This window comes from Embiotoca jacksoni, unplaced genomic scaffold, assembly GCF_022577435.1.
Source record: "Embiotoca jacksoni isolate LCO1_2020_lvr unplaced genomic scaffold, fEmbJac1.0.p SCAF_8, whole genome shotgun sequence".
Classification (NCBI taxonomy): Eukaryota; Metazoa; Chordata; class Actinopteri; family Embiotocidae; genus Embiotoca; species Embiotoca jacksoni.
Window position 1 is genome coordinate 20,170,204 of NW_027185436.1, and position 26,478 is coordinate 20,196,681.

General features: G+C 42.2%; 3 protein-coding genes across 4 annotated transcripts; 1 reads left to right on the top strand and 2 right to left on the bottom strand.

Moving 5' to 3' along the window:
- Positions 1–1,386: 1,386 nt before the first annotated feature.
- LOC138192005 (purpurin-like) lies at positions 1,387–2,839 on the top strand. Its single transcript, XM_069139134.1, has 5 exons — positions 1,387–1,515; positions 1,997–2,133; positions 2,228–2,340; positions 2,428–2,640; positions 2,768–2,839. The coding sequence occupies exons 1-5, from the start codon at positions 1,387–1,389 to the stop codon at positions 2,776–2,778; spliced, it is 603 nt and encodes a 200-aa protein (XP_068995235.1). The 3' UTR covers positions 2,779–2,839.
- idua (alpha-L-iduronidase) lies at positions 2,588–8,898 on the bottom strand. The gene is made up of 14 exons (XM_069139133.1): positions 8,560–8,898; positions 8,025–8,165; positions 7,784–7,866; positions 7,481–7,588; positions 7,009–7,104; positions 6,552–6,754; positions 6,143–6,322; positions 5,836–6,052; positions 5,508–5,717; positions 5,283–5,404; positions 4,992–5,117; positions 4,636–4,712; positions 4,389–4,489; positions 2,588–4,293 (listed from the first exon to the last, which is right to left on the bottom strand). The coding sequence occupies exons 1-14, from the start codon at positions 8,691–8,693 to the stop codon at positions 4,193–4,195; spliced, it is 1,899 nt and encodes a 632-aa protein (XP_068995234.1). The 5' UTR covers positions 8,694–8,898; the 3' UTR covers positions 2,588–4,192.
- A 286-nt stretch (positions 8,899–9,184) lies between these two features.
- Positions 9,185–24,456, bottom strand: LOC138192003 (poly [ADP-ribose] polymerase tankyrase-1). 2 transcript variants are annotated; one of them, XM_069139131.1, is made up of 28 exons: positions 23,837–24,456; positions 23,015–23,239; positions 22,569–22,664; positions 22,000–22,036; positions 21,591–21,666; positions 20,029–20,049; positions 18,248–18,342; positions 18,079–18,145; positions 17,328–17,514; positions 17,017–17,138; positions 16,617–16,708; positions 16,230–16,308; positions 15,946–16,117; positions 15,681–15,760; positions 15,442–15,587; positions 15,031–15,196; positions 14,304–14,523; positions 13,909–14,018; positions 13,491–13,679; positions 12,901–13,147; positions 12,616–12,761; positions 12,360–12,480; positions 12,150–12,247; positions 11,527–11,601; positions 11,212–11,317; positions 10,890–11,076; positions 10,563–10,719; positions 9,185–10,444 (listed from the first exon to the last, which is right to left on the bottom strand). In XM_069139131.1, the coding sequence occupies exons 1-28, from the start codon at positions 24,288–24,290 to the stop codon at positions 10,358–10,360; spliced, it is 3,858 nt and encodes a 1,285-aa protein (XP_068995232.1). In that variant the 5' UTR covers positions 24,291–24,456; the 3' UTR covers positions 9,185–10,357. The 2 variants fall into 2 exon arrangements, with proteins under 2 accessions (XP_068995232.1, XP_068995233.1); XM_069139132.1 differs by having other exon boundaries at positions 12,679–12,761; positions 23,837–24,447.
- Between the last annotated feature and the right edge of the window lie 2,022 nt (positions 24,457–26,478).

Below are 26,478 nucleotides of genomic sequence, written 5' to 3' on the forward strand. Positions count from 1 at the left end.
CGCTCTTTGTTGATGCATGAATGTTGTAAGTTTCCTTTAACAGCTGGTTTTACTCAGGATTACAGGTTGGAGCTCTGGCAGCTTTTAGAGACAAGATGACTAGATTACTTAAGCAAGTTAGCAACACCTGACGGGTACACCTGAGCTGCTGCTGACATAACATGATATGAGTTCATGACTCAATGCTATTGTCCAAAATAGTCATATATAGTCAATATCATTTTCCCATTTACAAATGCATTTTTTTACCTCCCCTTTTGTCTTTCATACTTTCTCTGAGGCCTGAAATATATATTTTTTTAAGTGTGAAAAAAAAGTGCCCGTATCAAACAGAAACATAAACAGTGACATAATACTTAATCTAAAAATCTGTTTGCAGGGACAAAACATATATATTTAACTGGTAAATTCATGGATTTAGGATTTTGCAGACTAAATATGTTTTTCTTTTTATGTTTTATACCCAAATAAACAAGAAATCTTACAATCTAAAAGTGCCCCCGTAATCACTTTCTCCATTAAATAGCTGCAGGCAAATAAATAATGAAGAATTATACAAGTGAGGCTATTCTTTTCTCCAGTTTTCTAAGCCAGTTGTAAAATAATGAAGTATTTCATCAGATAAACTTTACTGGCCTCTTATTATCTTCTTTCAGGATTTGGGAACCTTTTTTTTTTTTTTTTAACTCCGAGGGACAACACAGAAGACGGCTGGAAAAACAAACCCCAAATCGCTGAAAATATGTGTACGTGAAAGGCTCTCGTGGATCCTGTATTACACCAGGAAGTCAGAACACTCTGTTTTGTTTTATGTGTCCATGTAACCTCCGAGCCCAAAATACACCCGCTTGAACACCTTCGCTGTGGACGTGTGACTGGAGGATCAGGCCACGTTTCCCCCGCCCGGGGGCATCTGCCATGATGTATTCTATTATGTAGCCCTGCAAACAATTGCATAAAGCTAATACACTGCTGAAGGCGAGGGCTCATCAGCTTACAGCGGGGGATTTTGTTAACTGGATTAGCGTAGATTTAAGCTCTGCATTTAGGTTCAAGAGGTGAAAATAATCAGTGAGCCTGTCTGTTCGTCGAGTATAAAAGGCTCACATCACACCACGGCAACTCACACACTGCAACTACTCTGAACTGAAACCTTCCTGAGACTTCAGTCCACACTTCAGGTAAGGAGACGCAGCTTTACAGGGACCTGCTGAACTTTTTACAAAGAAATAAGGAGATGCAAGAGTGACTTTTTTTTTTTTTTTTCCCCCCCACCATTTTGCCACCATCTAAAAGTTTGAAGAGATTTTAAAAGATTACAATAGGAATGTTGACTTTAAAACTACGACTATAACTTTTTATTTTTTACATTAACACAAATTTTACATGGGTTTTGCTAGAATGTACTTCCAAATCGTTGCCCTGGTGGTGATGTTCCTGGCCTGCGTGGAGCAGGGCCTGGCGACCTGCGTGGTGGACAGCTTCACAGTGAAAGAGGACTTCGAGCCCCAAAGGGTGAGTCTACAAATACTTCCTTTTGAAATACTTATAAATCCATTCATAGATGAATCCAGAATTGATAAATTCTGCGACATAGTCAACAACGAACTTAAGTAGTAAGTTGTTTTTGTTTGAATTAATGTAACTTGACATATAGCCTGATATAATTAGCAGTAATAATGCTGTATAGGTTCAGGACAGGAAGATCGCACACTTGTTAACAAGTAGGAAAACCATATTTAACAAGAAAAGAATGATCAACATCCTCCATATAAACTAGGACATTATCAGCATCCAATGAAATATAACATTATATTCTGTGTACTATGGTGGGGATCTCAGGTCTCAGCAATTTGTCAATTTCATCATAACTGCTTGTGCACCCACACACACACAAACAACTTTAACTTCGTTGTGCTGTTTATGTGCAGATACAGTCTACTGAGAAAATGCCTATTAATATAATCTCTATATTTATCTTTTATTTCTCTGACAGTATGTCGGAAAGTGGTACGCTCTGCAGAAGAAAGATCCCGAGGGTTTGTTCCTGCAGGACAACATCTCTGCTGAGTACACTGTTGGTGATGATGGTGCCATGGTGGCTTCCTCCAGAGGCAGAGTCACCCTCTTTGGGTGGGTACTTGTGACTGTGAGATGTTCGCATATTTAAAAAAGGTTTCCATTCCTGCTTACAAATATTAATTTTCTATCTCTACTTGACATCCAGCTTCTGGGTTGTCTGTGCCGACATGGCTGCTCAGTACACAGTGCCAGACCCCGGCACCCCCGGCAAGATGTTCATGAACTACCAGGGACTGGCCAGCTACCTGTCCAGCGGCGGTAAGCCTGCTCAGGTCTACACACACATTCTCGGAGTCCCGCTCCTGACAGCAGCTGAGACTAACTTCCCCTACTCTGCTTCTCTAGGTGACAACTACTGGGTCATTGACACCGACTACGACAACTACGCCATCACCTACGCCTGCCGCGTCCTGAAGGAAGATGGAAGCTGCGAGGACGGCTACTCCCTGGTCTTCTCCCGCAGCCCCCGTGGCCTCCCCCCAACCATCCAGAGAGTCGTCCGCCAAAAACAGGAGGAAATCTGCATGGGCGGACAGTTCCAGCCCGTGCTGCAGTCCGGTATGTAACGAACAGACACACAGTGACCAAAGCACCTTGACTTGCACTTAAGATTTCGTAAAAGCGGGTGTGCAGAAACCTTGACGAGCATTTAAACTCATCCTTCTTCCTTCTCTGTTTTCAACAGGAGCTTGCTAAACTGGAGTTTGTTGAGCAGCCCTTCATTAAACTAGATCGATCATCTTCCCCAAGATGAAGACAGAGCTCTTCTTGGCAGAATAATCCTGTAACGCTATGATTAGCTACGTTCCAACATCATAGGAGGAAGTTATTGGATGAATCCAATCCAAAAAAAAAAAAATCAACACTGCCAAGTTGAACAAAAAAATTTCAAGCCAAATCCACTGAAAAGTATGACTATTTGAATGAATGTGATAATGTAACCAGCTGTACAGTACTGCCACACTGATGGGAAACATCTGCACTGCAATGGTGACAATAAATTTTGTAAAGAAACTTGCTGTTGTCCTTGTCTTTGTAAAAACTTTAGTGTAATTCAACTTTACTGAAATGTTTCAAGTACAACATTTTTTTTAATATAACAATGAAAAACCTCCTTTCATTGTCCGGTGACATATATATTGACATAATATCATTAAAAGATCAAAATCAACATGAATTGCAAGCAATCACAACGGGGTCCAAAAACCTGCACAATCTGAACCTGAAGCCACGACAACCCAACGGGAGTCTCCAACAGAAAGTCCGACGCAGAGCAACACGGGTTGTTCTGGGGGTCTCGTGACAAGATCAAAATCAACAATAAATTCAACCAACAACTAACTTACAAGTATCCCTTTTGTATCCAACCCTGATATATCCAATTAATCTGTGACACAGACCTCTATTGTTGTCCAAAATTATTCTGAACTAAATTACAAAGTGTGTATTAATCCCCTGCCAACAATAGACCCGTACACATGTAAAAAAATTAATCTATTTGAGTAATATTTGCAAGAAACTGGAGTCCAGCTGTTTTAGGAAATCATTTAGCATTTTTTTTTTTAATGAAACTATATGTTTTTGTACCTTTTTTGTAAGTTTTCTGTCTTCAATAAAAACCAGCAGGCTTCAAGCTGATTTGTAAAGTAGAGCGACTGACTGACACATTGTTGGGTTTATTATTTTCTCAGGATTTAATAACAATCAACACAAACATAAAATATAGCCAGCGAGAATGTTTTTTAATCCAAAGGTCAGAATGAGTCAGCGCGTACTTGATGCTGTAACGGAGTTTTAAAAGGTTTCCACAAAGGCAGCATGTGTTCAATGTCTTTATCTCCACAGTGAAGGCAGGAGAGCTGCTCATGTTTGCTAATCCTATTCAGTCACTTGTATTTACTGTTCATAAAGTGGTCTGCTTGCAAAGGAGGGAAATTAAATAACCCAGTCTTTGAAATTACAGCAATTACTATATTCTGCTTCTGTAATATTGTCAATAAGACCATTATATATGCTTATAATGGGACTGTGTAGAACTTAAACTAATCAATCGCAAATGACCCGGTGAATAATCAGCACATTGATCTGTAGCAGCAGACTTGACTTTGGTCTACTGGTCCTCTGAATACCTCTCAGGCAGCGAGTCCGGCCCCGGCCTTCCCCAGTAGTCCACAGCTCGAACTCTGTACAGACCGCCAACCTCCTGGTCCACTACAATACACAACATGGAACATGATGTTACTTCAATGGCTGGATATTAACATATTCAGTCGTCTTAAAGACAAAAAGATATGCGGACGTGTGACCTGGTGAGTAGACATAAGCGGTAAAAATGGTGTCCTGGGTATTAATTCGGACGAATTTCTTGAGGTCTGAAGAGAATTCCACTTCAAACGTCTTGATGCATCTGCAAAGTATAAAGTAGTGAATTCATGATTTCTTGTTGATATTAAAAGTTGCCTAATCTTTCAGAGGACGAAGCAAAACAATGCATATTCCATTATTACACAGAGATGAAATTTGAATGGAGAAGCATTTTAAACGTGCACCTACTTTGAGTCGACACAGTGGTCAGACCAGATAATAAGGACTTGGCCTTTGGTGATCCTGATGAAGCGTAATCCATTGACCTGATATAGTGGTATAGTGAGGTGTAAAATTATATGCAATAAGAAAGACGACATCTTCATTTAAGAGACAGGTGAGCATCAATATATGATGATGATACTTGATGTTTGAATTTTTCAGTCTTGTCCCTCAAAATAATTTTAGCTGATCTCCAATTATCTCCTACACATTATGACAGTAAGTAGACAGTCTAGAGATTATGGACCTCACGATGGCGGTGGACTGAGGCCCGTGCAAACAAAGAGATTTTAATTTAAAGTATTTGCTGTGTCGGTACTGACCTGGTCTGGCACGGCTTTGGGCCGAGCACAAACGTGTATGAGGAGGACGGAGGGCACAGGCAGCTTGGCTTTCAGAGTCAGCGTGTCCCCTGCGGGAACTTCCCATGGCCCTTCGGTACGAGGGTCCTGACACAATAACACATCAGCGGTGGGTCACAGCAATTCTCAAAGCACTTTCCAGACAGCAGATCAGCCACATCAGCTCTGCCTTAAAGACGCCCTGTTGAGTTTTCTCATTAACAAATGCTGCATTAATACTCAGCGTGCGCATCGTTGAGGTCTCCAGTGTACCTGCACACTCCTGATGCGTCTGAACTGCTCTGCCGTGGGGTAGTCAGGGCTGCCCATGCTCTGCCACAGCTGGTACGGGTCGGTTACATTATTGTCCATGTAATATATGACATACAGAAGACCTGGAGAATAAACAAACACATAGCAAAGCAGGACTGAAACGAATCATTCACTCTTAAAAATCTAATTGTCATGAGTGATCCGACCGTATTCTGTTAAACGTACCTTTTTGTGCAGCCAGTCCTTGAAGTGAGACGGTGACATCATCAGTGTCGGCGGAGGTGCTGTTGTCGTCACTGTTGTAGACCAGCACTGCTGCCTGCCAGCTGTCGGAGCCGCCCGGCATCACGGGCTTGTGGCTGCTGGCGAGAACTCCCACCGTGCCGTTGCGGCTTCCTGCCGAGTTCAGAACCTGAGCCAAGATCTGGGTCTCTCCTTAGATTAGAATCACACATACGGGACAGCTACTTTAGAAAACAAAAGAAGTAAATGCATCAAACCATCACCCCGAGGCACACGCTGTTCACGTGTTCTAGAGTAAAGTGCGCGTCACCCAGCAAAGCCAGCAGGCCCATGACGGTGAGGACCGGCTTCCTGATGAGCTGGACGTGAGGTGGCTGCGTGTTGTTGACCTGGAAGCGGGCGGTCAGCGTGCGCTGGGTGAATTGGTGTGGGTGGTAGCTGAGGAAAGCGTTGTCGTTGCTCAGCAGGGTGTAGTTGATGGTGCTGTTCTGGTCTGCTAGCAGCAGATCCTGATGCTGGTTTATTACCTGTGTGAAGAAGCAGAGAAGAGGTTTAATCACCATCCGGTATTCAAACGGGATTTTTCAGGCTGTGGGTTTTGTGTCTCTTCACATCACCTTCACTACCATCGCAGCGTAGGTAACATCAGCCCTCCACTCCTGAGGTCTGGACCATCCCACCAGAGGATCCGCCTCATCGTTGTAAACAGGGAGGCTGCGGAAGCGGGGGAAACACTCCTGGATCTCCCCTACTGTCTGGATCTCCTGCTGGAGGATGGGCAAGGAGTAGCCTCCACCCTGAAGGACGAAGACAGAAACTCAGCTTACATCAGTTTTACACTTGATTAAACACGTGAATTTATCAATAAATACAGTTTTATAGAAGATTTAAGGAATGGTGCTTTTGCTTAAATAGCAAATTGTTATTCAAAATGTTATTCGACAGGTAAAAAAAAACATCTTTTGACCACGACTGTATTTGTTTTCTATATGTTGTAGGTTTGCTCCGGGTCCTAAAGAAACCCACCTTCTTGTGCAGGGCGATGTAGTCGATCCTGACGGCGGTCTCCCCGGTGAAGTAGTTGGTGCCGTTGTAGCAGTGCTGCAGCAAGGCCCAGCAGTACGGGGAGTGTGGCGGGGGATGGCAGGAGTCCCCTGGACCTCCAAACCTCAGCAGACCGCTGGCAGCACGCAGACCCTCAGAACAGGCATCATAGTAGTTTAGAAAGCCTAAAGACAAGTTTGTTATTATACTAAAGGAACTACAGACCTGCTGACGGTCAGTGTTCTCGAAACGATAGTTTTACAAAATAAAAAAACTCAAAAAGATTTAAGTTGAAACAGCTGTCAGACTGCAAACTAAAAACTCTCCACTGAAACAGAATTACTCATGAAGAGGCGTTCATATTTATAGGACCCGCTGTTGCAGGCAAAAATAACTGATAATACATTGAAATACCGGGTGACACGTATAACGGGTTTACCTTGAATTGACACGGAGACATTATCAAAGTCATGGTTGTTGGGCTCATTCCACGTTTCAAAGTTCCACTGCGAAACTCTTCCGAGGCCATATCGGTCTGAAATTTACAATCAATAATCAACGTAAAAACAAACAAAAAAACACAACAGAAATCAGTAGCAGGGTCTTACAGTGCAAATTAAGTTCGTTTTAGTTCACTTATTGATAAAACACAAAAACAAGTTTCAGATGACAAATTGAATGTAAAGCAATCTATTTCATTTAGTTGTAAATTATCAGTAAAACATAAATCAATATAAATCAAGCCTCACCCACCCAAGTCTATTTAAAAAAAAAATATTATTCATCCAACATTTAATTTACAACTCGTGTATTTTCTTTAAAATTCAGTTTCATTGGACATAACTGAATGATATGGAGTATACACAACATATAGAACAATCACCAAACAATGGCAGCCAACGCTCACTCACCGATGTACCTCTTGGCGATGAGATAAACCAGATTTCTCCACTCGACCACTTGCGATTTGTCCTCAAAGTCAGTGAAGTAGTTTGAGACACTGCCCATCAGCTCAAAACCTAACAGACGCAAGAGAGAGCAGTGAAATTACATTTGACCTGGACATTGTATTTGTACTCTTACATTTACATTTATAATTTAAGTGCAGTTTGGCGAGTGAATTATTGGACTCCACCAAACTGGAGGCAAATTTATATCGTGATGAAAACACTGTAAAGATCGACAACAAATATAAAATGATTGTAGTAAAGTACCTGGTTGGAGTCCATTGATTCCCAAGAGCTCCACCAGCTGGTCCAGTTTAGTGAAGTTATACCGAGTTTGTCCTCCAATATCTCTGCAACAACAAAATTTGATCATTTATCGTGAGTGCTCACAAAACCTGATAATCACACTGTATGTCATCTTCAGACTAGAAAGTCTTACTTTATCCTGAATGTCTTCTTTCACATGACTAATGTTATGGCCACCGTGGCCTGCTCGTGTCACACTTACTGTGCAGTGACCAGCTCCAGCATCCAGTGTATCCTGACCTGCTGGATCCCTCCGTGAGGAACTGAGCCCACATAGGCCAGATTCAGCTGCTGGTCGATGCTCAGGTCAAACTGGTGGGCCTGGGTGTGAGGGAGTGGAGGGCTGGACACACACACACACACAACAGTTTCAAAAACGTGTTTAACTTTGTGATGTGATATTGACGATATGTTTAATATACCAGCTTGTTCATGAAGTGTAGCCAACTAAGACTTCAGATAGTTATGGGATTTCATTTGACAGCAATTTAGCCCTGAAAATGTACTGAGAAAAGACTTCGCCAATCTCCGTAGAAAAAGTATAACATTTTGAAACATCTAGGAATTGTTCAATATAAGCGTTTGTTGTAAAATGCCAGACTAACCATAGAGGTATTCTGGTATATTCGGCATAAAAAATAAACCTTCACTCATAACTCCAATGAAAGAAAAACCCCGACTTTCTGATTCAAATGTGTTGATTGCTCGCTGTAAGGGCGGGTTTAAATCCGACTAACCAGAAACCGGTGCTTCTCCAGAAGTGTTTGAGATCTCCTGTTGGTCTTCCCACATCGACTGCGATAAAATACGAAGCGCCTGAAGCTCCGTAAATGTTCAGGACCGAAGCTAAAACAGAAAAAGTTGTCCACATCGTGTCCGCGACCGGACGTGACAACTTTGCACGTCGCGCGCGACCTTAAACTGCGATAAATACGACGTGGAATAAAGTCTGAGGGCTCAACTTCACCCCCAACGTGCCTTAAACATTGTAGGTGAGAAAAAGCACGAAGAAGCTCAGCCATAACTCACTCCGACGAGTCTTAAAACACAACAAAACAAACGCATCTCAAGGGAACTAGGTAGTTGCGGTCACATGAGCGCGATGACGTATATCTCGGGCGACATTGTTGTTGTCTTGTTTTTGGGAAGCGAAGCCTGGTTCGTAAAGTAGAGCAAATTATTTTCCTTCCCAATCTTCTTGTAGGTTAAATTGAATTATATCGGAATAATTACCTAGTTAAAACTTGTACCCGTTTCTCGTCGTTTTACATCGAATCCACAACTTAATTCGTTTCGTGTTATGTAAAAACTTGCATCCAGAAATTGGTCAGACCGTAAGAATAAATGTTAAACAAGGAGCTGTTAATGGGACATTTATTTAAAAAAAAAAAAAAAAAAAAAAAAAAATTGGGAGAATCAAGAAGGCATGAAAGGAAAATTCAGATGTCATTTACAGTTTAACTTCAAGATACTGCTAAACAGCAACAGTTATACACAACCATTTACACAGCCTGTACAAATATTTTTTTTTCCCGCAAATTTGCAATTTTTTTAATTCAAAATAACTTAAATAGGTTTCTATGTAAAAGTGCAAATCCATATGCGTGGGATGTCTGAGTAAGACCATGGCGACAGAAAGGGTGCTGTGCTGAGCTCACTGGCTGCAGGGTGTTCACTCGCAAAACATCACGAGCACTTATCAACATATCTGAACTCTTAACTGTATGAAGAACAGCCATATATATATAATGCTTTAATGTACAACATCATCTCGCGTAATTATGATGCCTTACATTGCACTGCTGAGCACGCCATCCTCTCTCATACAAACCGATATTGTAAAGTTGATAAAACGGTCTAAAATTTTGTGATTTGACAAGACAGCCCCGTCCAGCCCTGAATAAAACCACAAAAAAACAAAAACATTTCAGCTTAGTGTTTGTGGGTTGAAAGTTTGGGAAGTGGGCATTACAGCATAGGAACGACGCACTGTTACCTGTCTTGATAGTGTTAAAGGTTAGCATTAAAATCACAGTTACCTTCTATACAGGATGAACCCAAATATGGTGGGGTGGTATTAGTCCACAGGTTTCAGTTTGTGACAAGTGAGACAGTGTGAGTAGAGGTGGGAGGAGGGAAGGGGGAGACGGTAATTCTCCACAGTCACAAGGCAACAAACTGTTAATGCTGATACTTCAAGGTCTCTACAAGTATCCTGATTGGTGATGAGGAGAGGGAGGGAAGAAATACTGAAAGAACTAACCCACGCACGCTATTGGGCCTTACATGCTTCTGTGTTAACATGCAGCCGATGCAAGAAAAAAAATAAAATAAAATAAAAAAAAAAAAAATACGTGTGTCATCACCATGAGTAGGAGAGTATTATACAGCATATCTCATGAAACTCTGGTCACCATGGGTTCTACTGGACAGAAGACTGGAAATGTGTTTGGTAAATAAAAAGGTATTTAGGCATTTGCAATAAAAAGGAGAAAATAACAAGCAGAGTCCTTGTGTGTGTGTGACGTAAATGAACTACGACTTCTGCTCAGCTGCTGCAGCAGACTGAGCTGCGCTCTCCGGTTTAAGGATCTGGTAGGTGATGAGGTACTCCGGGAAGGCCTGAAGGAAAACATAGCGAGACCAGACAATGTTACAGATGTTTACAGGTGTTAGATGTTACAGGCTGCACATGATTTAAGGTGAAGACATTTTTCACACCGATATTTGTTGTATTTACCTGCTCTCCTCTGTAGATGACGTACTCGGCGTAGGCTAAGCCGTTAACGCTGGGCCGCCCGATCACTGAATGATGTCCCGGGGGCGCATGGGCCATCTTCATGGCACTGAACTGTAGGAAGGACTTCCCCAAAGTCACTCTGCAGAACAGCATTTGCCTGAAGAGTTCAGATGAGAGGAGAAAGCTCAGACAGAAGTGTCTCTTCCCACAACATTGCATGTAAAACAACAAACGGGAGCAAAGTTTTACCACCAAAACATCTTTCAGTGCTGCGGTCTAGTTCGAAACTGCAGTTTAAAATTTTAACTCGTGTCAGGTGACAGTTACCGGTGGCACAGGTAGCAGGACCGGTCTTTGTGCGTCGGGCAGCCCGTCCCTCCACCGATTCCGTAGACGTACTGATTGCTCTTTGAGGAGTTCTCTGCAAAGTAGATCCCGGCTCCAAACATCCCTCCTATGTAAGCGTGGCGCTCATCAAAGCCTTTGTGGATGATGGCGTTGATGAACGGGGAGCCTGAGGGAAAATATGACGTCAGCGGCAGAATGATGTACAGTAATCAACACGCTGAGCTTTCCACAAATACAAAAGTCATTCAAACTCAAATGAGACACTAATGATGCCAGATGGTGCGACGGTGGATGTGGTTACCGTGAAACAACATCCGCTCATTGTGGTGGTTGTGGTTCTCATCTGCGATCTCCTTCTGACGGTGGGTGTAACGTTCCCTCAGCTTCTTATTAACCACTTTCTGAATCTGTGGGGCACAACGTGACACATATCGAACAGGATGTCAGGAGTCCAGTTTAACACCAAGAATTAAATGCTGACTCGCGTACAGTACACGAGGTCAAATTGCTGTAAGCATCAGTTTCCATTTATACCAACCAAAGAAAAAGATTAAAGTGGCTCAGTGTTTTGTAGATGATCAAAACAGACAAGTACAGAGAGATTCCTGGTTCAGACCTTGATGATGTTGTATCTGCTGAAGACACCACCGGCGTTGCCTCCGTCTCTGTGCTCTCTGATGGTGCTCTGCATCTGAGGGACACAACAACAACAACAACATAGTTTAATAGTCAGGCAGATTATCATCAACTATCAGCATACCATCTGCAAGCTTTTGCTGTTTTACTAGGCGCTGAACTGGACGCAGTTGCATGACCGGATGAATTGAGCAGAAGTGATGTTTGCATGCTTCTCTCTTAATGTTTGTATTTCCTAAAGAGGCTGCGAAATAACAGTTTTAGTTAATGTTAAAAAAAAAAATTCTGTCAAGATTTTTGTTTTTAGAAAACCCTGAGATTTTGGGAGGTTGTTTTCAACAAAGCCTTAAACCTTAAAATGTTTTCTACAGGGTGCCCGAGGCCTTGATGAGTTAAAGCAACTATTTGAAATGCTTATATGGAGAATTTGTAGCCTTAGTTTCATCGAACCATTGTACACTTTCAGAGATTATATTTGGCAAAGTGTTTATAGTTTATATAGATATTTAATGCCTGTTTAAAAGCAACAAGAAATAATTATTTGCAAAACCACGGCAGTTTAAACCACACCATAAACATATTTCAGATAGATGGTCGACTCACCTCCTCCTCCACAGACTGGTACTCCTTGTCGTCCGGGGCGAGGTCTATCAGGATGGTTCCCTGGCTGGCACAGTGGAATGTCAGGTATGGGTTGCCACCTGAAAAGTGAACAAAGTGTCAAGGCCCTTTGTGTAAGGTTTAAAAATGGCCAATGTAGGCAACCCAACAGGTAGCGCAAAAACAGAAAACCTGTCCAGGATGTGTGCTCACCTTGCTGGCCGCCCAGCAGCCTCTCAACACCCTTGATAAGTTTGTGTCGGTGGCCATACGCATTAATTCCAATCTCCTTCAGCTCCTCGTGGCCCATGTCGACCAGCACGTCCAGGGTGATCTGGAAAACATGAACACCGCAACAGGTTGAGAAAGTTACACCAAACGGTAAAAACTACTCGAGTCTTACTGTATATTGTTGTTCTGTTTGTTTGAATTATCAAACTGCTATTTGAAGTAAGTTACAGAGGCCTACTTCACTAATGTTTTCTTTAAAAGAGGAAGGGACGTGTTCTACAAGAGCTTCTCTGTTACGGACCTGCTCCCTCTCAAAGATGTCCCTCAGGTGCTCCAGGCCCAGGCTCTTCAGGAACTGACTTATGTTCATGTCCAGCATTGCCACTGTAAAAAAAAACACGTTAGACGGAACTTTAAAAAAAAAAAAAAAAAAAAAAAAAAAAACATTCTCTAACAGGAATTAACCATAAATTTAGTTTCTTTGAGTTTGTCCAAGTTTTCTGCATTGGTACAACAGACTTACATTCCCCTTCCTTGCGGTCAGTGCCTGTGGCCCCGTCTGCCACTCCAGAGGCGCCGGCGGAAGCGGCAGCAGCCAGCTCGGTGAGGGGCCCGGCCAGGTTGTCTATGCTGCTGGCGGCCGACAGACAGGAGGGTGTGGAGGCAGGGGAGATAACGGAGGCGCTGACCACTGTGGCCTGAGGCTTGAAGCAGCTGGGCAGGGCGTCGGGTGGCATGGCGTCCATCAGCAGGGCTCGGATATCGTCGGCCTGCAGAGACGGCAAAAAAAACAACAACACCTAGATGAGAGGAGGCTGATTTGAGCTCCAGTTGATTCGGTGATCAGTTTGAGGTCCCCGTTGATCAAGAGTATAAACCAAGTAATGTTTTATATATCAGATCTTCTGGGAAAAAGGAGAGAAATTCAATACGAAGCAAAATAGTCCCCGATAAAGAGGAGACGCATATATCATATCTGAAAAAGCTCATAACTAGATAAAATCTCAGTGAAAACAGGCTTTTCCATGTCATGATGTTTTACGTGATTTATCCACAACTTATCACAGTAATATCAAAGCTGTCCGTGTCTGCGTGCCTGACAGAAGCCCTTACCGTGGCCAGGTCCAGAGCTGTCTGGCCCTCCTGGTTCTTCATGGTGGGGTCGGCTCCATGAGCCAGCAGCAGCGCACAGAGCTGTGTGCGACCCTTCTGGGCTGCTTCGTGGAGGGGTGTGAAAGCCCATTTGTCTGTGGCATTCACGCACGTATTGTACTTGATCAGCAGGGCTGCAATGTCTACGTGCTGTGCCGAAGAGAGGCAACAGAGCATACGTCAAACTCTGAACTTTAATAAAATAATATAGAAGCAACATATAATTACGGGCAGCATTTATAGGGGCTGAAGGCAAAACCACCAACACAATAAATGTCTTAGTTTAAAGCTTTTTCCCGTAGCTTCAAGCTTCTGGAATGTGTAAAATGAAGCCCCACAGAATCTGTATTTGTTACGTGTTTATGTTGTTGAGACTGACCCCATAAGAAGCTGCATTATGAAGAGGGATAAGGCCTCCTTTGTCCTGGGCGTTGACATCGGCCCCATGCTCCAGCAGATACTCTGCCACCTCCAGGTTGTTGTAGCCAGCTGTAGAGAAGGAACAGGAATCAGATCAAGAAGATGTTCAGTCTGTAAAATATTGCGCAAGAACAGCACTTAAAATACTATCTTTGAAATATAATTGGGTTGTCTGGCTGAGCTCAAGATCTCTTGCAAGACAGACCTCAACAAATCAGATAGAAAAGAAACTTCTGGACAAACAAAAGCACAAAACATGCATGTAACTGCAGCTACACAGGACTTGAGAAAAAAAATAAATCTCTAAACTTCCCTGTGAATACCATATAAGGAGTGTTTGTTAGCAGCTCGTACCTGCGAGGTGCAGCGGTGTGGAGTTGCGTCCCTGTGTGTCTCTGCAGTTGATATTCTCTGGGGAGCAGAGTTTCTGGACTCGGGCCAGGCAGCCCTTCTTGGCAGCGTCTAACAGGGCGGCGTCACCTCTCAGCAGGTCCTGGATGTCAGTGTCTCCATCCTTCACCATGTCCAGCGGCATGTTGCCATCACGGTTCTTCTTGGATGGGTCAGCTCCATGCTGAACAGAAGAGCGGGAGGGTTTTAAAGGCACTAGTTTCTGTTGTTGTGACCCACGTTCCCCTCACGATCATCATCATAACAATAACACAGGACACAACTCAAGAGAGGTGTGGAAGTTTCTTGATTTCATGCTACGTCGATATGTGCACAAAAATATTCTACATTGATGCAGTGACAGAACATAATCGCACAAAATTATAGCCCAGCGTTTCCAGTACTTAGGCTCAACTCCTTTAATAAAATCAGTCAGTTTCAAATATATATCAATGCAATGACTAAGTGGGGACAAGGGGCTTCTATGTGCACAGCCGCCTCAGCTAATGTCTACGGACAGCCTGCCTGTGAGGCGTTTAGGGGACGTCTGTAAATTGTAGCTATCATGTAAATCGTGCAATCGAATTGCTGACAAGTGAATTGTCATCAATCGTGAGGCCAGCGAAGAATCAAACCTCTGAAACTGAATGTAAAGCACTACTTGTGACATATGACAGTAACAGATCCTCACTTTGAGCAGCAGTTTGCAGATCTCATATTTTCCTTTGGCTGCAGCCTCATGAAGCGGGGTGAACTTCCAAAGGTCGGCCACATTGACCGAAGCCCCGTGTCTGACCAGCAGCTCAGCTACTTCGTAGTGACCATAGGAGCATGCGTTGTGGAGGGGAACCAGACCGCTGGAGGAGGAACAAACAGAAGTGAAAAACTCCACATCAGAAGGAAGAAGTTATGTGCACGTACTTAAGCCATTATATTTGTGTTTACGGCAAAAAACAAAACAAAAACATAAAAATACAAAAATGCAGGAATCAATACATGGCTTGTTAAAAACAACAACAACAACAAAAAAACATATTTGATTTATTCATTAGATTGTCTATTTAATCAACAGATACAGTAAGATGGTAGTTAAAGAACTCACCCCTTGTCTTTGGCATGAACATCGGCTCCATGGTGTAGCAGGTATTCGACAACAGCCACTCGGTTGTAACCAGCTGCAAAGTGGAGAGGAGTGGAGTGGCGGCCCTCCAGGTCCCGGCAGTTTACATTCTGGGGGGTGCAAAGTTGCTGTAGTACACAGAGACAGTATCATAATTAGCAAATCACCCGAGTGGTATCAAGCCAGGCATGTAACGTCTACATCTTCTCTAGTTAGCTTACTTGCACTGTGTCCAGATCTCCTGCTTTGGCTGCCTCTAGAAATCTGTAGTCCACATCAGAATTACGTGTGGGAACATTTTCTGGGGAAATAAGGAGAGGAATTCAATACAAAGCAAAACAGTCACTGTCAAAGAAAACCCACTTACATCATATGAAATCCTATGATCAGTTTAAATCTTTTGACTATGACAAAATAGATTCTCTTGGAAAAGAAAAAAATATTCATTGTCATTGGTAGACTGTAAAAATCAAACAAAGTGTTTACCATTCAAAATCTGTTGTACAGCCTCGTTACCCATCTGAGCAGCGGTGAAACCCTGCAGAGACACGATGGAGGGGTCGGCCCCGTAGCTCAGCAGCAGCTTGCAGGTTTGGATGTGACCAGCCAGCGCCGCCCTGTGAAGAGCTGTCTGACCTAACGTGTCCACAGCGTTCACCTGGAGTCGGAGGAGGGGCAAGTTAAGTCTCAGCAACACATGCTTTTAACTCTCCAACATCCCATTTTCCAATAACATTTCACATCCGGAAGATGAAAATGGAAAAACCAACCTTCGCGCCATGTTTCTGCAGCACCTCCAGGATATCGTTGTGAGCTCTCTCGGCAGCGACGTGCAAGGGAGTCATGAAGCTAAAAGACACAGCAAACAGAAAGTTATCACTGTTTATGTTACAATCCAGACCAGTGCCGTTGCTTTTATTTTATTTTAAATGTCACTACCTCATTTCTTCTCAGCACTTACTGAGCTCTAATATACAACTACTACTTTATACGTTTTTATCTCCTTTACCTGAACCTTACAACAGTTTGTTAAGCTTTTTATATCTTTTGAGATATAATTGGTACAAAAGATTGTAATTCCCTTATCTGCTAACCAATTTTAGTTTTGTAGTTTTATATGTACACAAAATATAAATACTTAAATGTTGTAGACTTACTCTTTGTTCTTCTCATTGATGTTGGCACCTTTACGCAACAACAGCTCAGTCACCTGCTTTCTCTTGGGGTGGGGGGAGGCCACAGCGCAGTGCTGAAATACACATGGACATTGGATTAGTCTGCAGGAATCTGAGTCAAAGATCTGCCAACAGCTTCTGAACATTTGCCAATCTGCAAAACCTACAGCCAATCACACAAAACTGTCAGTACTTCATTAATTATACAAAGCTTTGCTGGGAACATCACTTAATTCAACAGGTGACCCTGTTGTTCTTGTTTTTTTGGAATGATCAGGAAGGGAGCTCTATCAGTGCTGAAGTGACTTTATACTTCATTGCTGCCCTCCATATCTGAACATGATCTTTAGCCTGAAAACTACTCAAAAGACTTGGTTCTGACCAGAGCTGTCTCGTTGGTTTGAGGATGTTTGAAGCTGATGATCTCCAGAGCCAGCGTCTTCTTCACTTTGGCCATGTCGGCCTCCCGGGCCGCCTGCAGCAGCGAGTGACCTTTGAACTCATCTAGATGGAAAAGAAAAAAGGTTGCATGTTCCACGGTCTGACAGCTTCTTATTTTAGTGTATTGATGCATTTTACAAACAAAAGACTAAAACTGATTTAGGTTTTTGCAGTCTTTTACCAACATTTTGTCTGTGTGAGTGAAGCGTTGCACAGTATTTTTTCAGTATTCTACTCTGAAGGGGAACTCACAGGTGAGCCTCTCTTTAAGTTCAGGAGTGGGGGCCATGTCCACGGCGCTCTTGCTGTGACAGTTCAGCAGGGTGGGATCGGCCCCGTGGCTCAGCAGCAAGGAGCAGACCTCCACTCGGTTCTTGGACGCCGCCTCGTGGAGAGGAGTGAACTGCCACAAGTCCATGGCGTTCACGCAGGCTCCATGCTGCAGAGAGAACCGCACGTCAGGGCACAGAACACGTACAAGGACGAGGAAAAGCATTTGTTTGCTTCTCACATCTCAGTGTCTGACAATATTAAAACGTGAAAAAAAAAAAAAAAAAAAAAAAAAAAAATCGACAAGTGTGAATTGTTTTGATTTCAAGATCCTAATTAGTTCCTAGTTTTCACATTTGCATAAACAAAGTCCCATTTTATCTCTTACAAATAACATGCACACAGAGATATCCCCTTTTACTCTTTGAAAAAGTCTCATCCTGGAAAGGTTAACTTTTAAAATGCTATAGTTTCATGCTGTTGTAAGAGGAGATCAAAACCAATCTGAATTTGTTTCTATGACTATTTCTTGGTTGCAATGGATGAGTCAACTAATGTGGAAGACTAAAGACTGTCACGTTACAAAGCAATGAGTTATGCTCCTTCATATTCTGAGACGTGATTAATGATGCTTCTTTGACTTTGCTGTAAACACAAATCCAGAAAGTGCAACTTATATAAAAAAACAAAACAAAACAAAAAAAAAACTGGGATTTTTATTAATGTGTCTTACTTTAAGCAGAAGCTCCGTGACCTCAAAGTGACCGTATGAGCAGGCATTGTGAAGAGGAACCAGGCCACTGCAGGACAAGACACTCAGGTCAGTGTCATAAATCATGACTGAGGGACAAATAAATATTTTGTGTTTTTGTTTTCTGAGAAGAAAAAAAAACAAGTCTCACCCTTTGTCCTTGGCGTGAACATCAGCACCGTGCTGAAGGAGGAGCTGAACGATGCGAACACGGTTGTAGCCGGCAGCCAGGTGGAGGGGCGTCGACTGCAAGAGAGGGCAGCTTGTTAGCCACACACAGGCAGGTTTAACGCGTGCTGCCTTCGATGGCCACAGGAGCAAGCGGCTGATTAGGGCCAGAAGCAATGTGCTACGGCAGGCTATGCTTGGTGAGTTGCAGATGAATGGTGGATATGATGATGCAAGGTCAATGGAGTTTGTGGGCAAATCCGGTGACAAAATTCAGTTGCTGTCGGTACTGCGTCTGACCTGAGTGACAACAAGCAACTTGGACCTCATTATTCGTCTACCTCGACTTCCATATTATGAAATAACTGAAATAAAGTTTTCTTTGAGGGTTTGAAGGTTTAAAAAATAAGTATTGTGTAGTAAGATGGCATGAAGGAATCGACTAGTGCTGTTAGCAGTATTAAATTCAAAACGGCTGGGTTTGAGTTACGGTTGGGATACAATACCTGGATTCATTTATATCAAGTTCCATTTCTTAAAGTTGTTAAGTCTCTTTATTTCGTATTAATAGAACAATAAATATATGTGGTGATCTAACTAAACATGTTTTTAAAAAATTTTTTTTTATATAAATAAAAATGTTTTGTGTGAATTTTATATCAGATTATTCATAACTGTTTTCTTAAAAAAAATTTTTTTTAAGATTATTGAGGAATTTAATACCAATTTAGGTTTAGTAAAGTGGATTCAATACTGACTTCTGATTTGACAGAAAGCTATCGAATCCCAACCGTAATAGGATGCAGTGAAGCTACATAAAGCAGGTTGAGCGTTCGAGAAAGCGTCGCTGCAAGCTACAAGGAGATCAAATCAAATGGCTTCATTTCAGCCAAGAAAAATGAACGTTAGTGTAAGCAAAGCTGCAAATCCAACTTCAATGGCATTTGTTCTCTATTCAAAAGTCTAACTCAGGTCAAGCTTACAATCAAAAGAAGGGACATCATTCATTTAAATTTCCATGCAGTGATATAAATATAAAACCCAGAAAGCCAAGTGTGAGATCTCAAGCCACAGTGGTAAAATCATGACAGTTGAATCATGGAGGCACCATTCAGTTTGGGATGACACGAGCAATCAGATGCAATCAAAAGTTATCACCATGGAGGGTAGCATAGCACTAGAATGACAGGTGAAATGTGGTCCATTCATTACTGCATACCAACTGATCCAACAGGGAACGTGAAGTAGACACAAATTTCACAGACACAAATCCAAGATTCGCTTGACAAAATGCAGAGGGGCAGGCCTTCAGGCATGCATGAGTGATCATTATCAGAAAAAAAAAAGAAAAATTAATAAATTAAAAGCCAAATCTGACTTGTGAGCAAGTGATTGAAAGTTGGAGAATTGTGGGTGAGTGTGCAGAGGAGAGAGGACAGACGCTGAAGAAAGCAGGCAGTGGACATTTTGAGCTCCTCTCCAAATCCAAAAAGATGAGTCGTCACCATGACACCAACCCAACACACTCTCTCTCTCTCTCTCTCACATACACACACAAACAAACAAACAAACACACACAACAGAGGAGCATCAGGGTAGGATACATGAGTGACCCGTACACCCAGGTCAATGATGTGCAATTAACAAGTGACAGCCAGCTTATTGGTCAAATAAAAACAATGGATTAAAAAAAAAAAAAGGAATAAAACAAAAGAAGATCACAACAGTGCATCAATCAAGTGGCCGTTATCAAGGTCAACTTACCAGCATTTTTTGTGATGTTGACTGATCGACAAATGTTGCCAGAGTCACACGGAAAACAAAACGAAACAAAAATTACAAAATGACAGTAGCTTTTCACAGCAATTCTTCTGACCCTTCAATGAAACACAGACCCCTCGCTATTAAATCCCTGTCTGAGCCGTCAAACATGGTTCAGGATTAAATGTGACACGAGGCCAGAGAGGGTGAACAGCTGGAGGGTGAGTGTGACTTCTGCTCCTCACTTTTCTCTGTGGCTTTGTGGAAAAGCAAGGACTGGTTAATGCCTGCTGGTTAAATCCCACACCACCAGGCTCTGAATATTCTGCAAAGGAGTGATACTTGTAACTGCTGTTGAAGAAATGGTGGTTAGGAGAGAATGAAAAAAACCAATATGATATGACATACTGTTAGCAATAATGTGTGTGTATATATATATATATATATATATACATATATATATATTTTCATAAAAAACAACAACAAGGTGGTATTTTTTTTTTTTTTTTGGGGGGGGGGGGGGGGGGGGTAGGAATGGAAATATTTCTATAATTCCTGACCAAAACAGCAAAAATGGGAAGAACCCCCCCAATACATAAAAAAATAAATAAAACCAAAAACACCCACCCACATAAAACAGTGGGTGTAAATACTCCAGTTCATTATGTGACGTGGGGATGAAATGCAAAAACGATCACCTAAATTAGCAACGTTAAATACTGACTACAGCTATAAGAGGAGTGTGAAGTGCGTCTTTGTAACATTAAACTTCAAGTCCACTCAACCACAAAGAGAAGACAAGAAAACACTAAATTTAAGCTAGAAATACAGTTTGATTACACTGTAAACAAGTCCTGATTACATGGATTGAGTTCAGAGAAAAAGAATACATGGACTCAAGTCTTGTTCTTTGATCTGAGCGGATGCTTGAGTATCTAAATAGTTTTCAAGATTACAAATAGCTTCGCTCCAGCATCAGGAATGGAAAAATTATTAAGGGGTGAGCAGAGACAATATTGTCGTCATGACACCGAGTCCAAACATGCTGAAAAAACAAATACAAAGAAGCTGAACTGTATGTAATGGAGTAGTGTGTCAACTTTAGTTCAAGAAAATAAATACAAAATCAATATGCCTAACTGACTGCATCCAAATACTGTGGTTTTTTTTAACAGTTCAAATAAAAACAAAATTGAACGATTAAATTCTGGATATACACATACTGTGGAAGATTAACGACTTTAAGGATGTTCTGATGAGTCACGCATGCAAAACAAGACAAAGTAAAACATCTAAGACATGTATGTTGCACAGTGGTTTGTCCCAGGTAACGTGGTCCCCACTAATACCCTCCCACAAATTCAATGACATAAATCCTCTTTCTACACACACCACACAAACTAATTCAGCTGTAATCAGGGTGTATTCCTTTACTCACACACTGTCTGACTCAAACCTTTGTGCTATTAATCAAGAGTGATTAGAAAACAGTATAACCCACACGTTGCGTCAAATGAGACATATCTGTCTGTTGCAATGTGGTGTGGTACTGGTGGTTCATTTACCTTGCGGCCGTCGCTGGCGTGACAGTTGACGTTTAATGGAGTCAGCAGAGCCATCAGCTTTTCTTCATTTCCACTCCTGTAGTTACAAGGTTTAAAAAGACAGATCTCTTCAATTATTCCACATCAAATTCACTATTTCCAGGGTTTTTAACAAAACAAAACAAAAAAGGTTATTCCACAATCACATTTTCAATCCAGAGGCATCCACCAATAGGAAGAGCATTACACTGAGTGAAACTGATGTTTTGGTTCATTTATCCTGCATTTCATGGGTTCTCAGCTGTTAAATGTACACACAAAAGTGTACAACACACAACTGTACAGTAGTTTCTAACTTATGTGATGCTGTCAAACGACATGTCTCTCACTGTACCCAACCACTTCATGGTGTCACCACAGGTCCACTCACCTCGCGGCTTCCAGAAGTTCATCCTTCTTGTATTCGCCTGCATGAAAACAAACACGCAGATCAGAACTTGGCACCACAAATACTTTCCATAAATTTTAGCATGAGATATAGCTTTTTGTGATTACGTAAGCAATTACTGCCCATGTTTGTCTGGTAAACTGTTGCCTGTTGCAATCATTTTGTATCAAAGGACAACTAGAACCAATTCTGCCAGTTGTTACACTTAGTTCAGGTGGAGAAGTCGGAGTATTGATAAAGAGAATCTGCATTTAAGGCCGTTATTAAGCAAGTTGCTGCAGTTATAGCAAACCATTGTGGCAAAATAAATAAATGGAGGAAGGGGTCAGATAACCTGATGGTCTACAATGTTATTGCAGTAATCTGCAATTACAGTCACTGATTTCAGGACAGAATCATGTTAACCTTATGAATGCAGTCCATCATAAATGTACTACATTAAATGACAATTATGTACAAACGTAGGCTTTATTTTGTCCTTTATGCAGTCATCATTGGCTGTAAAAAAATTATTGTTAAATGTGAGAGATAATTAACCGAGACGGACTGACCGGTAAGAACAGCTTTTGCTGAAGGGTCAGCAAGATCCAGAGCAGACTTTCCGTCAGTGTTGCGGATGTTTGGATCAGCTCCGTGTTGGAGTAACACTATATGAAAGAAAAGGAGATAAAGAAAATACTGTTCATGTTCCCGTGTTGCATTACACAACAGACTGAGCATTTTGAAAACAGCTAGGTTGGTTAAACAGCAGAGAAATTGAACACGAAACAATAAAACACAAACATTTGACAACAGAGGAAAAACAGATCTTGAATGAATTAAAACAGACCGATGAATTAAAATGACTGCCCTGCCAGGTTTGTATATCCATCGAGGAATCTGTCTGAGAACCTAAATTCAAACTAAATGACAGAAAGGACTACAAACAGCCCGAAAAATAAAAAAAATTCATCGCAGATATTCTGAGTCGCCTGTCCTTGAACATGGGATTCCTCACCAATGCACACATCGATCTTCCCCTTGATGGCAGCCTCATGCAAGGGAGTGTAGTTCCAGTTGTCTCTGGCGTTCGGGTCTGCGCCTTGACACAGAAGGAGACTGACAACTTCTGCGTGTCCAAAAGAGCAGGCGTTGTGCAGGGGGATGAGGCCTCCGTCGTCCCTGGCGTGAACATTGGCTCCTGTCTGCAAGAGGTGCTCCACCACATCCTTTCTACCAAAACCTGAAAGAAGGGTGAAAATGCATTAAAAAATAAATAAATAAATAAATAAAAAAATTCCCCATCAATATTAAGTGAGCAGTGTGGCACAGATAAACAGAAAATATAAATAGCCTGGCAACACCGTCAAAACATTTGTATCTGTAAAATCCCATCAAAGACATCTTTTATTTACGTCCATGACATGATTTACATGTCAGCTGAGTGTTTGCGTAAATCTTTAGCTCGAGCTTACGACAACCGAATACATAAAACACAACATCGTGTTGTTGTCGTTACAGAAAAGGACACCAAATATTTATCTTAGGCTAAATTGGAGGTGGTTTTGCGTTTCCTCGCTTTACGTGACGACGGCTATCCGATAAACAAATTGGTTTACAGAGCGTCAACTTAGCTGTTAGCACCGCCACGCTATCATTTCAGACGTGATCAACTCCGCTTAATATTTAAATGTTAATATCAGGAGAGCAAATTACTGGAGAACATGTTCGTACTAAACACCGTCGACCGAAACACAACGACGACATCGAGCCGGCCGTCCGCGTTTACGCCTGCTGGCAACGTGATTGCCGCCGTAGCATTAGCTTAGCTCGTCGTTACCCGCAGCGAAATGAAGGGGAGTTGATTTTCGACCGGCCATGTCCTTCGCGTTCACGTTCACCGAGTCGACGAGCCTCTTGACTCTGGATACGTCCCCGTTACGACAGGCCTCGAACAGCTCCCTGAACGCCCCGCCGATTCCGCTGCTGCCGTCCGTGGGACTCGGGGCTCCGGAGCCGGGGCTCGAGACGCCGCTGCCGCCGCCGCCGCCAGAAGTCGTCGTGGTGGAGCTCGCGCTGCTCGCTAGGACCGGGGCCGGCGGGTCCGGAGAGGCCGGGGCCGTCTCGATCCCTCCGCTGATTTCCCTCTCATTCTCCGGGGCTCCGACGGCCGCGGTGAGCAAAGTCAGCGGCGGAGAGGCCTGAGGCGCGCCCGACAGAGAGCCGTTTCTCGGCGGAGACTGCAAAGTATTCTGCTGTTGTTGCTGCTGCGAGGAGCGACGAGACACCGCCATTACAGCAGCTCTCAGGCGACAATATAAAAGCTGCTCCTCCTTTCCGGTGAAAGTGGTCGCGTTTCCTGTCAGCTGTTTGCTCTTCAGTGCAGAAACCCTCGATTTGCTGTTGTTTTTTCCACGCTTGTTTCTGTCTGTGTGCGTTGTTTGTGGTTCCACCTTGGAAATGTTGATTTCCTTGCGTCCAAACTGAATTATCATTTCACCCTCCTCCTCCTCTTCCTCTTCCTCCAAACAGGCAAATATTTACCTCAAAACTCCCTCTGCAGAGCAACTCAAGTAGATTGAAAAATATTGAAAAGATAACTCATTTTAATTACATTTTAAGATTTTTTTTTTTTCCTCTTTATTTGACAGCTAAAAGAGAGAAAGGGGGGGAAATGTTTCTCTCGCTGCCTACCAGGCAATCATTCTCAACAATGACATTGTACTCACAGAGGTAAGTGGTAAGACAGTACAAATAGGGTGAATAAACATGACTTATCGACAACTTGTCTACATATTTATCCGTTCATGCTTTTTTTCTTTAATTCAAATGAAATGATCAGGAATTGAATCAGAGAGAGGAGTTCACTGTCTGGACTCACTGCCAGCATAGTTCAGTTTCAGGGCTTCGTCCTGGTCAGACTTGCTCTCAGGGATGCACAAAGACATCAGCTGCTGCATCACACTGTCCAGGTCCTGCCAATCACACGTTTATTTCATTGAAACATGACAGCATCAACTGAACTGACGTCAACACTGCATAATAATGCAGATCAGATCAATCAAACAGATGCATGACAACAGACGTGAGATGACTGGTTACAAACCTTTGACTCTACAAAACCAGTATCCGTGTCAGAGTTGTCAAAACGTGGGAACAACTCATGTGCAGAGACTCCTGAATGCTTCTCTCTCTTAACAAAGTCTTGATACTCCTGCCAGTCACATGTTTATTTTAGTAAAACGTGACATTTCATGAGTTGGCCAATATTTGCTCTCAGATCAGTTATTCTAAAGCAGTAAGTTACTTTGAGATAACTGATGTCCCACCTTTAACTCTTGTGACAACCGATACTTCAAGGCCTGGATGGTGTTGTCTTTGGACTCCAATAGGTCCTACAGGTAAAAGCACACTTTTAGATTTGGTCTTGTACAACAACAACAACAACAACAACAACACCCAACAGCAGCAGCAGCTCACACACAGCTATTTATAAACATTATATTAGAAGCAACACTGAAAGTTTCAAGCACCACCAGTGACCTCCAGAGGCTGCAGTGTTCATTGAACTTCACAGATTTTAATAGGTTTTGGGAACCAAATTTACATAGTGGAGACCACTGGCACTGGGTCAGGTCAGGAGATTTTTATAAAAATGACTGAAGTCTGACTACTGACTGAAGCCTCCAACAAACATATTCTCCATAAATACAGTCAAGAAACCTGAAACCAAAAACAGTGTATTAACATTGTGTAACGTTGTAAACCTCCTCAAACACAGTGATACTCCAAATCTGCATCTTGATCCCGAATGAAAACGTTCACGATGACTTTTCTGAAGGTGGAATTCAAAGAGCCTTTGCATATCACAGTAAGATAAAACAAAACTAAATCAAATGCCAATTGTGAGGACATATAATATGTTGATTAAAAAAATCACTCATTTTTAAAGCATTGAGTATTAACGAGGATAATTTTTGAGTGTCCCTGAACGGCTCATTCAGATTCAACCACAAATCGGACCAACTGAATGTTCTGCTCTCAGTTCTTAACCCTCCAATAATCACCGAGGTCACTGGTTCCAACTCTTCCAGTTTTCTGGACCAATCTTTTTTTTTTCGGTGAAATGCGTGGAACTGGTTCTTGATAAGGCACCAGCACTGTGTCAATGGAGGAGGGACAACAGTGATGCCTAAAATTATCAGACATCACTATAACATTATCGGACTTATTTTCCTTTTACAAACTCAACTCCTACACTGAACACATTATACAACCGATTTCACAGTCTATCAACTTATTGTGTAGTTGGTGGAATTAACTGTTGTCTGAGTAATTGTAAAACTTGACATGGTCGAGTTTATTCTCTTTGGCACTGGAGGAAAGGTAATGGAGCCATTAAAAACACGGTGAAATGACACTAATTCTTATCTTCATGTAGTTCGGACTGACTGCTGTAGATGTTCCTGCCAACCTTTGAAC

Excerpts from the sequence above, each read along its gene's own strand:
- LOC138192005 (XM_069139134.1), top strand. The coding sequence starts at position 1,387 with ATGGGTTTTGCTAGAATGTACTTCCAAATCGTTGCCCTGGTGGTGATG. Across the intron at positions 1,516-1,996 it reads AGGACTTCGAGCCCCAAAGG|TATGTCGGAAAGTGGTACGC; the intron begins GTGAGTCTACAA and ends TTTCTCTGACAG. Across the intron at positions 2,134-2,227 it reads GGCAGAGTCACCCTCTTTGG|CTTCTGGGTTGTCTGTGCCG; the intron begins GTGGGTACTTGT and ends CTTGACATCCAG.
- idua (XM_069139133.1), bottom strand. The coding sequence starts at position 8,693 with ATGTGGACAACTTTTTCTGTTTTAGCTTCGGTCCTGAACATTTACGGA. Across the intron at positions 5,718-5,835 it reads GGGCCTGCTGGCTTTGCTGG|GAGAGACCCAGATCTTGGCT; the intron begins GTGACGCGCACT and ends TTCTAATCTAAG. Across the intron at positions 5,118-5,282 it reads GACGCATCAGGAGTGTGCAG|GACCCTCGTACCGAAGGGCC; the intron begins GTACACTGGAGA and ends TTATTGTGTCAG.
- LOC138192003 (XM_069139131.1), bottom strand. The coding sequence starts at position 24,290 with ATGGCGGTGTCTCGTCGCTCCTCGCAGCAGCAACAACAGCAGAATACT. Across the intron at positions 15,197-15,441 it reads GTTCATGCCAAAGACAAGGG|CGGTCTGGTTCCCCTCCACA; the intron begins GTGAGTTCTTTA and ends TTCCTCCTCCAG. Across the intron at positions 11,077-11,211 it reads TGAGCGGATGTTGTTTCACG|GCTCCCCGTTCATCAACGCC; the intron begins GTAACCACATCC and ends ATTTTCCCTCAG.